Raw genomic sequence first — 16,339 nt, forward strand, 5'->3', positions numbered from 1 at the left:
GATGTGGGGTTCCATGTCTTTTCACCAACGGAAGGCCCAAGCTTCTTTGTCTTTTTGTACCAACATTTTCAACCCATGGCTCTTCCCCTGCTTATCCAAGATGCCTCTTCAGGCTTTAACCATCACATCCACATTCAGCCAAGAGAAAGGAGGAATGGTGGGGAGAAGATTCCATACTCTCCCTTTAAACACACCTCTGGGAAATTACACACTACACACATACTTACATCTTACAGACTTGAACTTGGTCATGCACCCATACCTAGCTGCAAGCAAAGACTTGGGAAAAGTAGACTTTATTTCAGCTAAAAACTGTAGGCATTTTTATTAGGAGAGCAGATATTGAGGGACAACTGTATTCTCTTCTGCACATATGCAGGCTGAATAAATTCTTTTCTTTCACAAAGGAGATTATCCACAAATGTTTATATTCATTTTTCTACTGGGTGAAATGTGCATAAAAATGATACAATAGGGTGTAACTTGTTAAGTTCTGTAGTAAAGGTGACCCAGGTAGAGCCCTTGGCATAAAGTCTGGCATGTAGTAGGTATACATAGATTGCTGCTATTGCTGTATTTTTTTTTTTAGGAACTCTGAAGTCATAGTGACAGTGGCCTTTCACTGAGACTGGATATGTCGGAAAAGTCCTTCCAAAGAAAGTGGCACTTCAGCTGAACAGAAGGGATTTACTACAAGAATATTAAGATTGAAGAGACACCCATGGGGACTAGGATGACCCTAGAGATTTCAGGATCTTTCTCTCATCTCTTATCTCTCCTTAACTCATTCTTTCTTCCTATAGGCAAACATTCCCTTATAACAGGAATTATTTGCTTCTAGCTCCTTGCCCAGAAAAGCAAGGGAATTCTTTCCCCTGGCCCCAAGTGTAAAATTCCTAGTAATGTACCCTGACCCTGTGTGGACCTTATTCCTGAAGCAGTCACTGTGATCAGGGGCAAGTGATACCATGACTGGCCCAGGCTATTCCTGTTTCAGCGGGTGAGAGGTATTACAGGAAGAAAGGGAAAAGGGGAGGGAGCATGGTGGGCAAGCAGATGCAAGATTTCTGCCTAAAAGAGCAGCCATCTCAATTTCTAGTCCTTCAACCCACCTTATGTTTTTTTCATGATACTTATCATCCAACTTAGTATTCATTTGTGTCTTTCTGCGTATTTTTTGTCTTCTCTACTGGAACTTAAGGCCCATGAGGACAGGGTATTTGTTGACTTTCTGGAATGTTTTGGATTAGAACAGTGCCTGTCACGCAGAAGATGCTCAGTAGATATTTGTGGAATGAACAGCTTCCACAACCAGAGGATGGTGGGTGGAGAGTGGCTGAGCAGGCTGGAAAAGTAGAACCCTAAAGCCCTCTAGATCAGAGTGAGCCACCTTACAAATCACAAAGGGAGCAGAAAAATGTTGAGCGGTAAAAGAGAGGCATCTGGAGTTTCTCAGAAATGGTTAAGTCATCCACCAATCCTAGCTGGTTCTTGTTATGTCTGAGAAAGGGGGACAGGAAGAAGATGAGTAAAATAATCCCAAAATTTCATGATGCTAGTAATTCTCACCCCTTCATTAATATACTTTGACTAGAATAACTCAGTAGCAGTTAGCACAAGGGACTGAGATTCTAGATGAAAAGCAGAAACAATGTTAATTAGAGCCCAAGAAAGGAGAATGTAGATATGCTAGTCTCTGTTGGTTTATATCTTCTACTCGCCCTCAGAAGCTTCACTTTAAGTGACCAGAAAATGAGATATGGTGACTTGATGGGAACCAATAGAATTGCCCATCTAGCTGATATCCTTATTTTTATTTCTGGCTGAAGAGCCAGCCTGTCACTTCACCCTGAGCTTCCTAGGGACGAGCTTGGCCAAGGACAGCCATGGGTGGCCTGGTTTTCACTGTTTCAACTGGCCATGCCATTCAGCTCCCAGCTCTTGCACTTGGTCCAAGGTTTGATTCTTGGCTTTCTACACAGCCATGAATATAACAGCCTTTCTGTTTTTCCTTCCCATAACTAGCTGTGAGAAAGCAGCTAACGCTCCAAGAGGCATGTCGACGTTCTCCTTTCTTCTCCTGTGGTTTGTAGGGTGAGGGTGGGGAAGACATTTGGGCCTGTGGGGAGCCTTTCTGATATTATTTTCTTGAAACCCTAGTTGTATAATGGCTGCGCCAAGGAGCTTGTAGTTGTGTCATTTCCAGATGTGACCAGCGGTCTGGCTCCCTGAGTGTCTGCCTTCCCTGATGGGAAATTAGGCTCAAGACATCTAGACATGGGATATAAATGAAAAAAGAGATAGAGGAGTATCAGGATGTGTGGAAAGTTGTGTCCTTAGCTACATTTATAAGTGTTTTATGATTTGTATATATTGAAATTTACCTATTTGAGAGAATAAATTGTACTAATTGTAACTATAGCTAACACTTTCAGAGCACTTCTTCTGTAATAGGCATTTTTCTGAATACTTTCCATGTATGAACACATTTAACCCTCCCAGCAACTCTATGAGATAGTCGTTATTATTAGTCCCATTTTACAGATGAGAAAACTGAGGTCTGGAGAAATTAAATAACTTGCCTAAGGTCACACAGCTGGCAAGGGATAGAGCCAATATTTAAACCCAGCCAGTCAGGATTCGGAGACCATTCTCTTAACCATTACCCTAAACTCCCTCTCTTTTGCACTAATCGTGCTCCATATAACGTTTCTGTCAACAGTAGACAGCATATATACAGTGGTCCTAGAAAATTAAAATCAGGTTGAGTATCCCTAATCTGAAATCTGAAATGCTCCAAAATCCAAAACTTTTGAGCAAAGACATGACTCTGAAAGAAAGTGCTCACTGGAACATTTTTGGATTTTGGATTTTCAGGTTTGGGATGATGCTGAACTGGTAAGTGTAATGCAGATATTTCCAAATCCAAAAAAAGTCAGAAATCCTGAACAGTTTTGGTCCCAAGCATTTGGATAATGAGACTCAATCTGTAGCACATTTTTACTGTTTGTTTTCTATGTTTAGATATGTGTGGATGCGCAAATACCATTGTGTTGCAGTTACCTACAGTATTCAGTACAGTCACATGCTGTACAGCTTTGCAGCATAGGAACAATGAGCTGTACATATAACCTAGGTGTGTAGTAGGATTGGCCATTTAGGTTTGCGTGAGTACACACTATGATGTTTGCACAATGGTGAAATCTCCTAATGACATATCCCTGTCATTCAGCAACACACAACTGTATTTATAGTTTTGCAATCTAGTCATAATAGCGTTTAGCTGAGGAACATAATCCAGGTTAGCATCATCTACAGAATAAGGAGGCAGTAAGTGTCTAGTAGTAGAGAAGATGCTGATGCTGGAACTGTAACTGTATCGAAGATGATCAAATATTTTCAGGTATACCATTTGGGATTTGGAGACAGAGTTTTGGGTTGGAATCACAGCTTTGCCACTAACTATGTGATCTCAGTCAAGTTACTTAACCTCTCTGATTCTTATTTTTGTCTTCTGTAAAATAGGGATAATGCTAACCATGTTGTAGGATGAATGGTTGTGAGGATTAAATAACATAACATGCAAAAAGCATCAAGTATAGCCACAGGCACGTAATAAGTGTTCAATAAAAGTGACCTTTGTTTTTTAGCCACTTGGCCTATTCTCAGTAGGTAAATAATCCAAGATGATTACTTGCATTTCCAAAGAAATTAAATATGAAACCATATCCAATTTGGGTCTATAATTTTCAGTGAGTCATGAGTTCTTCCTTTTCCAGCTAGTCAGGCCTGGCTTTTGTTCAAGTTCTGGTTAACTTTTGACCTAAGAGTAAGCTACCTTAATTTCCATAACTGGAATTTCTGCCTTCCTCTGGAAGGTCATGCTGGCTCTACTCACCCAGGCCATTTGACAACCTATTCTTCAGGGCATTAATCAGTCCTCAGTCTGGAGGCTGCAGGGTGCTCCTCTCAGTCCTGCCCTTGTCCTCTTGTCCACTCCCTTTCTCTTGATGCAAAGCTGTGTGTGTCTTGTAAATTACAGCCACTCTGTCCCCCCCAAAGGGCCTCCTGCTGCGGAGTATGTCAGAGGCTCTGGATATAATTGATAGAAGCAGCCAGCAAAGGCACTTCCTGCAAAGGCATGGGCTCCCGTGGGCATCCTAGACAGTTTAGACCAGTTTCCAAAACTGCTAACATGAAGAATATTTATTTTTCCTTTCTATTGGGAATGCGGAGGGGACTTTCGCGAGCATCCCAGGAAATCTGCAGTGTGGCATTCCAGTCTTTGCGGATGAGAACATGCCTCTCTGCCAGTGTTATCCACAGTCCTAATTTTAAGCGACAGTCTGGACGATATTAAATTGAGGTTTATCTTTGAGTGACCAGAGTTATTTTTGTTTTAGTCAGCCTGGACTATTGTAATTAATGCTAAGACACTGGCGGGAACAAGGCTTTTATTATAATACGAGGGTGAGGATGGCTTTGACTGACCTTTCTTCTGCTGGAGTTTCAGTGTTTTAGTATGTGCTGCTTGTGCTGGAAAGAATTTATAATCACAGGCTGTCAAAGACAGCCATTGTTCTCCCTGCTCTGAACATGTGGGTCAGCCACAAGTGCTTTCAGCTCCCCCAGCGCCAAGAGCTGGCCGAGAGCGAGCATGCCTGGATTCTTCTGAGGCATCAGGAAAAGCGTTTTGCATATTTTTCATTGCTTTTTTTTTTTTTTTTTTAACTTTTTGCCTCAGAAAGACAGCTCCCTTTCAGAGCAGGAATTTCCCTTCAAGGTAGCAGGAGATGAATGCGTGCTGCTCCAAGATTTTACACAACTGATTCTGCAGCAAAGACAAATGCTGCCTGTATTTGCCAGATAGCATAAACAGGAGCAAAAGTTGTACAGCTAAACTAGGGCCTCATTCCCAGGACAGACATGCAGTTATGGATTCCGAAAGACAAGTCAAGGTTAAGGTTTTGGTTTTTTGTTTTTGTTTTGGACTATCATTGTACTGCTGTGAATCCAAACTTTGTGATCCTTTCTTCTAATTCTTTCTCTACTTTTTTTTTTTTTTTTTAAACCTAGGGAGTATGAGTTATTTGGGGATTAAAAAAAAATATTGTGCGTGATTTTCTGATTGGGAAATTTGCAGCAAAGGAGGCTCGAGGAACAGAGTGATGACTTTTCAATGATGATTGATCCTGTAACTGGTTGCCACAACCTTTCCATTCTGATGTGATATGCAGGGGTTTTTTTGGAGACCACTGGAGACCCATCTTCCTGATAGTGTAAGCTAGAGTTATGTCTGTAACCCTTTCATCTTCTTTTTGAACAGGAGACTGATGACATTGAGAGTCCTAAACGCAGTATCCGAGACAGTGGCTACATCGACTGCTGGGATTCCGAGCGCAGCGACTCCCTCTCTCCTCCTCGCCATGGCAGAGATGATTCCTTCGACAGCCTGGATTCCTTTGGCTCCCGCTCTCGGCAGACGCCTTCACCAGATGTAGTCCTCAGGGGAAGCAGCGATGGTAGGTTGGAATCTTAATAAACTGTCCATCTTGGAATTAAACATTTGCAGGGGCTGCACTGCGGCTGGCAGAGGGATGGGCACTGGGAAAGCAGGCTCCATATTCACCTTGCTGGAACTTAGTAATTCTATAAACTGGCAGAAAAAGAAGTCTTTGAATGTTGTTTTTCATGGTCCTTAGAATTTTGGTTGGCTTTGCCAGGAGTTTATTTGAGCACTGCCTCAGTGAGCATATCTTCTATTGGAAAATGTGTTACATCATTCCTCCCTTGGTCTCAGTGAATCAAGACACTGTGCAGACCATTAGCTCATAAAGTGTGTTGGAGGTTTATATACTCTGGGCATGAGGAAGGGAAATGTTTGAGTGAGTACCACACTATATAAGTGAAAATGGATCAACTTCCAGTAAACTGGAAATGAACTGCACACACTTTGCAAAGTTCTGAAGCCTGGGATTGTGCAACTTTAATTGGTATGGTTTTTGGCAATCTGTTTGATGCTTATGATACCTGACTGGTATAGCTAGCACGATGCAGGTGGCCGTTAATGTATAGTGGACAACCCAGGCTGCCTGCTTGTTCTGAAGCTGGGATTGATTTAAACCCTGTGGGTTTTATATCACTTGGAAGAAATGATCATTTTTCTTTACAAAAATGTGTAATCATGTAACTTGATATAAACATAATGCCTATTTTTCAGAAGCTGTTTCTCTTACTTATCTTGTACCTTTGTACTTTTAGAAGGAAAGATGGTTTGGTTCTACATATTCTACATATATAAACTTGCAGAAAATCATGAGGGCTGGTGGGGAATTTTTAAATTGTTTCCTTTTTTAATGTATTGCTTGGTTGATGCTACTATATCTAGCTAATATATCTTAAGCCTACTCTGAGATCAGAATTATATTTTGTAGCTAAAAGATCCCTTCTAGCTATAAAATTCTGTTACGAAAATACTTGACTAATGTGTCCAGGATCTAAGTTAATTCCTTGGTACACAGTATCTCATTTAGTCCTCAGCTGAGATTTTAAAGATACTCACTCAGCATCTCAGTCAACACTCCCACAGAGCTGTGAGACACTACTTATTCTTACTTCACTGATGAGCCTTTGAGAAGTTAAGTAATCATCTCAACATTTACAAGTTACAAAAAAATCACTGTCAGAAAGAAGTATAACAATGTTAGCTTTAAGAAGTGTGAATGCAAAATCTATGCTCTTAAGCTTAATTTACCCACACTTCTTTCTCTTTGCCTAATAGATGTTTTATTCTGGAATGACTGCAACTAATGCTTTTGTTTAGGACTTAAACTTTCCAGCAAATAGTTTAACCTTGGGGCCACAGAGTATGTGACTCCTAAAGAATTCCAGGATGCATTGTGAACCTCTTGCAAAGCATTTCTAAAATGTTATATGTCATCTTAAGTGCCCCCCACACTATTAGAAGTTAAATACCAAATTCACGATCTAAGTGAGCTTTAACATAACCAAAGAGTAGATTTACTTTTCCGAAACATACCTTAACCAAACAAATGATTTCATCTGTATTATTTTGATTAGTTGTTTTAAGTTATTGCATTTTCTTCATCCCGTTTTTTTCTTAACTGGTAAGGTAGATCATTTATCATTACCGGCTTTGGGGTGTTCAAAGTTTAAACGAATCACATCTTGAAGGATGATTACTAATAATATACTAATATGTGTGAAGTACAATGTAGTTTGCAGCAATTAAAATTGATAAGCTAGAGTGTTTTTATGAATGTTTTCTCCATCCAAAAAACATGAAATTAGAGCTTCACAAAACACCATCCATGAAAGAGCTTCTTATACACAGATTTTACCAATCAACCCGATACCTTAAGGCTTATGGTCTTGTAAACTAATCAAGACCTAATGAGATTCTTAAAGAAAAACAACACATTTCTTAATCTGCCGTTTAAAATGTAGTATAATTTTAACCAAATAGATGTTGGATTTCATAAGAGTTTATAGTATGTTTTTAAATGATGCTAATTAAGAAGATTGCTGGTCCTAATAAACACTTCCAAATTTGAAAAAAACTTGTTTTTTTAAATCTTGAGAATTTATTTCCTAGGACTCACAATCAGTTGGGGAATATCTTACCATGAAATTCTTCAACTCTGTGTTGGCCAATATAGACATCTTTCATTTTATTATTATCCATTCCCATTAATCCATTCAATAAAGATAATCAAGGGCCATACTCATGAGAGGCATCATGATTCTGTGGTTTGGACACAGAGCTACCTGGTAGGATGCCGTAGATCCCAGGGTTGATTCAACAAATCTGTCTTGCCAGACAGGTGCCCAATTTCTCCCCCAGCATTAATAGCATCTCTTATGAGTCCACTCAATGGGCTTCATTGAGGAGGAAATAACAAAACCCTCTACCCAGATGTTTTCAAAATTAAGAACATATTTTGTAAATATGATGCATTAGGTTAAGTAAACAGTCTAATGTTTCATATCAAAGATGTGCTGAGGAAAGGAAACAAGTAATGAGAGAAATCAAAGTGCTAGAGGAAGATTAAAAAGCGAAGGGTTGGGGGTGTGTATGGCAAAGATACGTTTAAAAAAAAAAAAAAAAAAAAAAAAACCTCCAGTAACTGAGAGAGAAGTGTGGACTCATGGAAAGGAAGAATCAGACTTGGATTAAAAAAAAAAAAAAATCACTGGCCTAGCGCAGTGGCTCACGACTGTAATCCCAGCACTTCAGGAGGTTGAGGTGAGCGGATCACCTGAGGTCAGGAGTTCAAGGCCAGCCTGGCCAACATGGTGAAACTCCATCTCTACTAAAAACACAAAAAGTTAGCTGTGCATGGTGGTGGCCGCCTGTAATTCCAGCTACTCAGGAGGCTGAGACAGGAGAATCACTTGAACCTGGGAGGTAGTGAGCCAAGATCACGCCATTACGCTCCAGCCTGGATAACAAGAGCGAAACTCAAAACTCCGTCTCAAAAAAAAAAAAAAAAAAAAAAAAACCAACATCATCATCTCATGCTAGATTACATTCTCCTAACTATGGACATAAATGGAGAAGCCACCTTAGTAAATTTCCATGTTCACAGGAGAAGTGAAGTCAAAACTTTTGAGGTGTCAGCCTTAGATAAGAAGACTCTGACACTTCCCAAGGGTATACTGGGCCAGCCACCTCCTAGGTGCTTTATGTCATCTCATTTAATTCTTGTGACAACATGTGATTACTTGTATTATCACCTCCATGTATCCCATGAGGACCCTGAAGTATAGAAGATTTAAGTGTCCCAGGGTCACACAGCTAGTAGATGGTAGAGCTGAAATTTTAGACCCTCGCCTCTAAATCCGTAAACCTATACTTCTTTCAACTGAGCTACTCTGTCCTGGAGCATTTGCAAGGCTAACATTTCTTGAAGTGTCCTAGACATTCACCAAAGAATAATTGTGGGAAAAAATTATTTGCTTATGTTGTTAGACAACATATTTGGAGACTTTCACTCAGTATATTATAGATAATATAAATAGGTATGTGTATCTATATATGTGTGTGTATAGATACTATACACAAATTGGATTCATAGATTATAGGATTTTAGAATTGAGGGACCTGAGGTAACTCTAATCCATCACTAAGCTTTCATAGTTGATTGAAGAATCATTTGCTTTATTTGTTCAACAAAGTGCAGCACTTCTTGTAGTCAGGACACTTTTATCAGAGGACATTTTCCCAAGACAGGTGTGTCACAGAGGAAAGAACTTTGGAAGTCAAGAGAACAGAAAGTAGAGTTTCACAACTGTCACTAATCAGCCCTGCAGCAGAGGTTCCTACAGTATCCCTGAGCCTCTGTTCCCACCTTTATAAAATGGGGATAGTATCAAATGGGGAAACAAATTCAAAAGTTTAGCAAGGTAAGGTAGTCTTATTTGTTTGTAAAGCAATTCACAGGGAGCTCTAAACATTTCATTATGATTCTGAGACAGATCTGAGACAGATCTTCTTGTTTAAAGACCGGGTGGAAAGGAGCTAAATTATGAGTCAAATACTGTACTAATAAATAGTGAAATGGTCAAAACTTCAGAAGGAGGACTGAAAGCATGTGGCATGAATAATTCATAAACTGAATATTTCATCTGCAACAATGAACAACTTGTTTATGGTCAATGCCTTTAACTTTTACAGTCTTTTAAAAGCCATTATATCATTTAACCTCCAGGGCAAATCATTTTATTCCTGTTTTACAGAAAAAGACAGTCAAGTGTGTTAGAGACAACCCTAGGAGCCCCAGCTCATTTCTAACAGATCCAGAACTATTATGACATAAAGCGTAGCCAGCATTTATTAAGCACTTATTCTGCCCCAAGCACTGTACCAATAGTTTTATATGTATCTGGTTCTTCCAACAGCTATGAAGCAGGTATATTATTATTCTTGTTTTATAAATTGGGAAACTGAGGCTTAAAATGCTGATGTAACATATGTAAAGTCTCATGGCTAATGACCCGCAGAACTCAAAAGGAAGTGGCTCTGACTTAACACCAACCTTCTCTGCCAGGCTGCCACATCTCCTAGCTCTTAGTTTAAGGCTCTTTTCTTAAGGGTAAATAGGTATATATTTTATTTGTTACCAACATAGTTGAATAATCTTATAATGCTCTCATTGATTAATTGTTTTCAACCAGCATTGAAACAGTGGCTACTTACATGGTAGTGTTTGTTGGAATGATGGCTTCATTCTAATAGATCCCAGAAATCTAATAAGATGAGACTCAGCAAACAAGAATACAGTATAATTATTGGGGCTTTTGTCCAACAAGTGGCCAATGTTGGGAACGTTGAATTCCTTTGTGTTGTCTAAAACAGTCTAAGCCAAACCAACTCATTTATTCATCAGATAATCTAAGGATGCCCACTGTGTACAAAGGCAATGGCATAATAACTACAAAAACTATAAAGCCCTTATTCTCAAAGTACAAGGTAGAAAGTGTAATGTGCCAGAAGAAAAGACAAGATCATGGGGTTATAGGGTTCACAGGAGGAACAGATTGCCTCCAGCTGTGGGAACCAGGAAGAGCTCCCATGTAGAGGAACAACTTGAACCATTTCCTGGAAGCCAAACCCTTGGTATAATCCAAATTGATCACTTTTCTGAGTTTCTGTTGTTCTTCTACATCTGTGCTTCTTGATTATAACTTAAGTTCTCTAGGTATGTTATGGGTTGGTTAAAGATGCCTCAAAGACAAAATGCTTCATAATTTTTATTTGCTGGAGTATCTAGCATAGTGTAAGACATGCAGCAGGGGCTCAATGAAAACTTCATTGGTTAATTTCTGTTTTCTTCTTTTGAGAGTAGCAGAATCTCGGGAGGCATATAATCCTATTGCAGATGTGTTGCTAATTGTAATTCTCAGATACAGTTAGGCTTATGTCTGTATTTTGTAATTTTGCCCTTGTTGGGTTTTTTCCCTGATTTTTTTCCTTCTTTTCCCACAGTGGAGTAATCTTCATGGATCCTTTAGATTTGTTAAGTGAATGATTTAAGAAGGAATCCTTAGAACCCACAGATTGAACCACATCCCTAATGCATGCTTAACATTGGGAACTTTCTGCTAGCCTAACACACTTTCTTAGCACCCATCCTCTTTTCCCCAGGGAGAGGAAGTGACTCTGAATCCGACTTGCCTCATCGGAAGCTGCCAGATGTGAAGAAGGATGACATGTCTGCACGGCGGACTTCCCATGGTGAGCCGAAATCAGTAGTGCCTTTTAACCAGTACCTCCCGAACAAAAGCAATCAGACGGCCTACGTCCCTGCGCCTCTGAGAAAGAAGAAAGCAGAGCGCGAGGAATACCGCAAGAGCTGGAGTACCGCTACCTCCCCTCTGGGTGGGGAGAGGCCCTTCAGGTAAGGCCTGAGCGCCGCTGCCCTCTTCCTGACTTGGGCATTAGTGGTTTGGGAACTGCAGCTCCTGGAATCAGGTTAAATGACCAATTCAGAACTTTGATGGAAGATTACAGATGGAAGTGGGTGGGACAGATCTTTGGAGAGAGCTTGTCAGGAGAAAAATAGAAACTTCGTGAGTGCACCTAGAACAGTGCCTGGCACACAGTAGGTATTCAGCAACTGCTTGTCTAAATAAACAGATTTCTGAAACCAATTCTGTTGATAGAACATTGAGAGCAAATCTGTCATCCATGTCCTTCTGCGGAGACTGCTTGACTCCCAATCCTGTCAGATTAGGCATAGAAAGATTCCTATCTTTATGCAAAAAGATATTTTAAAAATCTAGGCTTAAAATAATCTGATATAAGCTCAAATATGTGATGCATGGAATATGGTTCACAATCACGTATAGAAATAGTCATAATAAATGGATTTCTCATCTCTTTAGAGAAACAGTGTTTTCCTTAATCTCTGATTATGCTTTTGTGTTTATTTATTTATTTATTCATTTATACAGCAAGTATTTATTGAGCATCTACTATATGATAGGCATTGGGGACCCAATAACAAATAAGGCAGAGTCCCTGCCTTCAAGAATCTTACAATAAAATAAACTTGTCTAATAGTCCATCTGTACTATTATTTTCCATTGAATAAAGATTTTACTACAATTTTTAATTTGCTGAACAAACTAATGAATTTTACGTTTCCAGCAGAAAAGCTTTTTGCCTTTCATTATCAAGTCTGGGATAACTCTCAGTGTTGCGGGTATGATGCATTGTATAAATTAAATGGTTGCATTGAATTTTCTTCACATTATCACATTATATTGTGTGCTATGACTTCCTTTTCTAAAGTGAAAGTAATGTCAGAATAGTGGGGAGATGACATGGGGTCTGCTCCCCAGCCCAGTCTGTTAGTTTGGTAAACCATATCATCCAACTCACTAGCTTTCCTGAAACGATAGAGGAAGAGGGGAGTGAAGTGGGGTCTGCTGGTGAAGACGACCCAGCTGGCCAAATGAATCCTGGTTGGAAGCCTTCCCATGGTGGGTGTGAATTACCCGACGGCAGTGGTAAGGAGCACCCTTCTTCAGACGGGGCTGTGGTGGCCCCAGCTCCCAAGTCTGAAGAAAAAGCTGCTGTTGAGATCCAAAAGCGCAAAAGGCTAGAGCAAGCTGGAATCAAGGTCATGCCAGCAGCACAGCGCTTTGCCAGGTCAGCTCTGGGCTGAGGGCTGGCCTGACTGGCTTTCTGCATGCCTGGGGGTTTGGAATCTGTCTAGAGAGTTGGAGTTTTCATCTTATTTTTCCACTTCCCGCTTTTCCTATTGCATCACTGTTCCCTCCTCTGAGCACATAGACAATAGTCTTTGCCTTAAGGCATGGCTCTGCTAAGTACCTCCTGGGTATTTTAAATGAAGGTGAAGAGTGAGCTCCTCACTGCTGGGTGCAGACCTTGTCTTCGTCATGTATTTGTGGTCAGGCATGTGTGGGCTGCAGGATTTACCTAGCAATAACATTGTATTTTTCTATTGTTTGTGGCTTGTTAATTTTCACGCTACTCCTAAATGGCTCATATCTTACTTTACACATCACTAGAAAAATAGTCTGTTTCTTTGAAATGGGGGAACACTCTCTTTAGAGAGTGGCTGCCTTACAAAAATCCACTTACTTTCCTTGTCCCAAGAGAGTACTAAGTAGAATTGGGTTTATTTGACTCCTTAGTTTCTAAAGCATGTTGATTCAAAAACAAAAAATGGAGTAATTACTTCTCTTTAATTTTAACAAAGGTACTAGTATCCAGTCCTGATAGCTTCATATTACATGTGAGATGGAGACCTTCAGCAATCAGAGCCAAGGAAAACTATAGTTCTACACTCTTCTGTAGTGTTTTGAGAAGCTGGTTAATTTTTCTTATAAAATAACCACAATGATCCTAACAAATAATAATGCAGCCAAAATGTATTTTACAAATCGACATTCATAATAATTTGACAGTTGAAATTCCTTTGCCACTTGCTGTTTAATTCTTTTTTTTTTTTTTTTTTTTGAGATAGTGTCCCACTCTGTCACCCAAACTGGAGTGCAGTGGTGCGATCTCGGCTCACTGCAACCTCTGCTTCCAGGTACAAGCAATTCTCCTGCCTCAGCCTCCCAAGTAGCTGGGATTACAAGCGTGTACCACCACGCCTGGCTAATTCTTGGATTTTTAGTAGAGACGGGGTTTCACCATGTTGGCCAGGCTGGTCTAAGAGGTGGCTGATATACCCATCTTCCAGAAGTGGGAGCTGAGGATCGTTGATAGTCAGTGACTTGCAAAGCTGGTCACTACCAACCTGGTGACCAGATTCGGATGCTCTGACCACAGCACCACATCTTCCTCTCACACATTTTCCATTTCTCTGTACAACTCCACATGTGGTTTTTTATGTGGTCCAGGTCTTAATTAAAATATCCAGTGTTGAGTTACATAAATTTAATTCTAGAGTACCTTTGTATTTAAAAAAAAAAAACTAAGGATATACTTCCTCCTTGTGTGTGGTATATTACAGATAATCATGCATATTCTAAACATGTATGTGCTTCTGGAATATTCTAACATAAAATTGTGCTTATGTTACAAACAGCTCTCTGAGTTTATTAAATAATGAAGAGTAATATAATAAAATTTTTTTTTTAATCCAGATTTTTTAAAGTTTTGATACAGAGACCTTATCAGATACATTTTTTTTCTGCATCCCTTGAGCATCCCATATCCCATGTACCAGAGACCGGACTAGATGCTGAGAAGACAAAAATAATAATAGTGAGGGGAATAATATCTCCTCACTAGGTACCATTTTTCAGACCTCTCCCACTTCTGCCTTTAAGGACATAGTAGTAGGTAATAAGTGATACAGATAAGAATATGAACTTACGTGAAATTTTAATCTTCCTGTCTTTGACACACATTTTTCGTTTATATCACATGTGTAAAGTCTTTAAGCTAGTGTTTACCAAGGATACCATCATCCTTAGAGTATCTAAAATAGCAGGGGGAGAAGAGGGGGAGCTGCATTAAGCTAATTCAGCACACTCAGGAATAATGGTCATGTAGAGAAGAGAAGTGGGGCAAAGACTGGGAAGTCCATACACGTGCTGTGACACTTCAGTAACTGGGACGTTTATTTTATTAAAAACTTTGAACTCTTTTATGACAATTCCCATTCACTGTACAAACATCAAATCATAGTTTAAAAATGTAATTCTAATGAATATATATTATCTTTGTTTATTTCACTTCCATTCACGTTTCCTGTCATCTGGCTTAATTTTAACCTATTTCATTCAAGTTAGCTCTCATATGCAGAAATTTGCAGGTCAGTTAATGTCATTGCCTCAGATCTTCTGACTTAGCATTTAAAATTGGGCTCTGGATAATTATGCATATTCTCAGAGAATGTTCCCAATAGCAACACAACACAGCTGCTCCAAACACCCAGAATTCATTTGTTAGGCAGATTTTTCAGCTGCCAGCCAGCTCTCTCATAAAGGTTTTACACATAGCATGCCACCAGCCTGGCATGTCTACGTCTTTGTCACTTACTTTTTTGCATGCCACAAGAGTTGAGAGTCATTCTTAGTTTATCCACATTTGGGATCCTGCTTTTAATGTGGCAGAAAGTAGCTTAACTGGAATGAAGTATCATGAAGAAGAAAAGGACTCTTGGTGTCTGAAAAATAGGAATTTAAATCATTGAAATACACTGATACCTCTCAAGGCATTTTAACCTCAGTGTTCTGTCTTTGACATCCAGATGAATTCCGGCCAGCACGTCTTTGCACCCAACAAGAGGACCACCTGTTGTGGCCCATTTCTCAGCTGGGAAATGTTTGTAGAGATGAGTAAGATAATAGAGCCATGTCCGAGGGGAGGAGCATATAGATGAACAACAAAGCTTTCTTTTGTAGACTGTTTTTTGTTTGCTTGTTTCCCAAGTATTCTTAAACACCTTGCTAGGCTGGGTGCGGTGGCCCAAACCTATAATCCCAGCATTTTGGGAGGCTGAGGCGGGTGAATCACTTGAGGTCAGGAGTTCGAGACCAGCCTGGCCAACATAGTGAAACCCTGTCTCTACTAAAAATACAAGAAAATTAGCCAGGCGTGGTGACATATGCCTGTAATCCCAGCTACTTTGGAGGCTGAGGCAAGAGAATTGCTTGAACCCGGGAGGCAGAGGTTGCAGTGAGCCGAGATCGCATCACTGCACTCCAGCCTGGGCAACAGAGTGAGACTCGTATTATCTTTAAGACAATATACAAACGGGAGCAAAGGCACATGTTATTTCATTTTCACATGAGGTCAAAAACCTATAAGTCCCAAGCTTTCTGTCAAACAATATATTAGCAGTATCTTAGCATCAAGAGACAGAAAGTAGGACTTCTTAATAAATGTGTGGAGTTTAATATTTATTAGAGTTTCCACTGAAGGGAAAAAGTATATAAATTACTTTTTCTTCTATTTTATTTTATGGTTGCGCTAACTTAATTATCCCCCAAATATCAGAGTCTGCCAAAGAAGCCAAGATTTCTGTTTTTAAGAGGATAAAATAAGAACCAAGATGCACTTCCCCTGAATTAAAATGCCATAGAGATTTGAGTTCTTTTACTTGGTGTTTCCCACTGGAGAAGTAAACTTTTTTTTGAACTGAATTATAGGTTTCATGTGATTGTACTTCTTTTCTAATTGTTTTCATATGTTTCAGCACTCAGTGCTTGCTTTCTGCTAGTCTGTGGATCTTCTCAACCACGTAGTAATTAATTACAGAGGGGAAAACAAGGCGGCGGACGGGGTGGGGGGTGTAAAAAAACCTCCGAGGAACAATAGACATTTTAGAAA

The 16,339-nt window shown here is 39.7% G+C and overlaps 1 protein-coding gene across 22 annotated transcripts in view; it reads left to right on the forward strand.

Moving 5' to 3' along the window:
- The window catches only part of LIMCH1 (LIM and calponin homology domains 1), a 342,237-nt gene that overhangs the window by 249,402 nt on the left and 76,496 nt on the right, over positions 1–16,339 (forward strand). For 13 of the 22 annotated variants that reach the window (XM_033214074.1, XM_033214076.1, XM_033214081.1 and 10 more), the window contains 3 exons: positions 5,327–5,522; positions 11,168–11,420; positions 12,410–12,676. In XM_033214074.1, the coding sequence (XP_033069965.1) occupies positions 5,327–5,522; positions 11,168–11,420; positions 12,410–12,676 (716 nt within the window). The remainder of the gene's footprint in view (positions 1–5,326; positions 5,523–11,167; positions 11,421–12,409; positions 12,677–16,339) is intronic. The other 9 variants (XM_033214088.1, XM_033214093.1, XM_033214090.1 and 6 more) reach the window with 1 other exon arrangement.

This window comes from Trachypithecus francoisi, unplaced genomic scaffold (genome assembly GCF_009764315.1).
Source record: "Trachypithecus francoisi isolate TF-2019V2 unplaced genomic scaffold, Tfra_2.0 Lachesis_group1, whole genome shotgun sequence".
NCBI classification, from domain to species: domain Eukaryota; kingdom Metazoa; phylum Chordata; class Mammalia; order Primates; family Cercopithecidae; genus Trachypithecus; species Trachypithecus francoisi.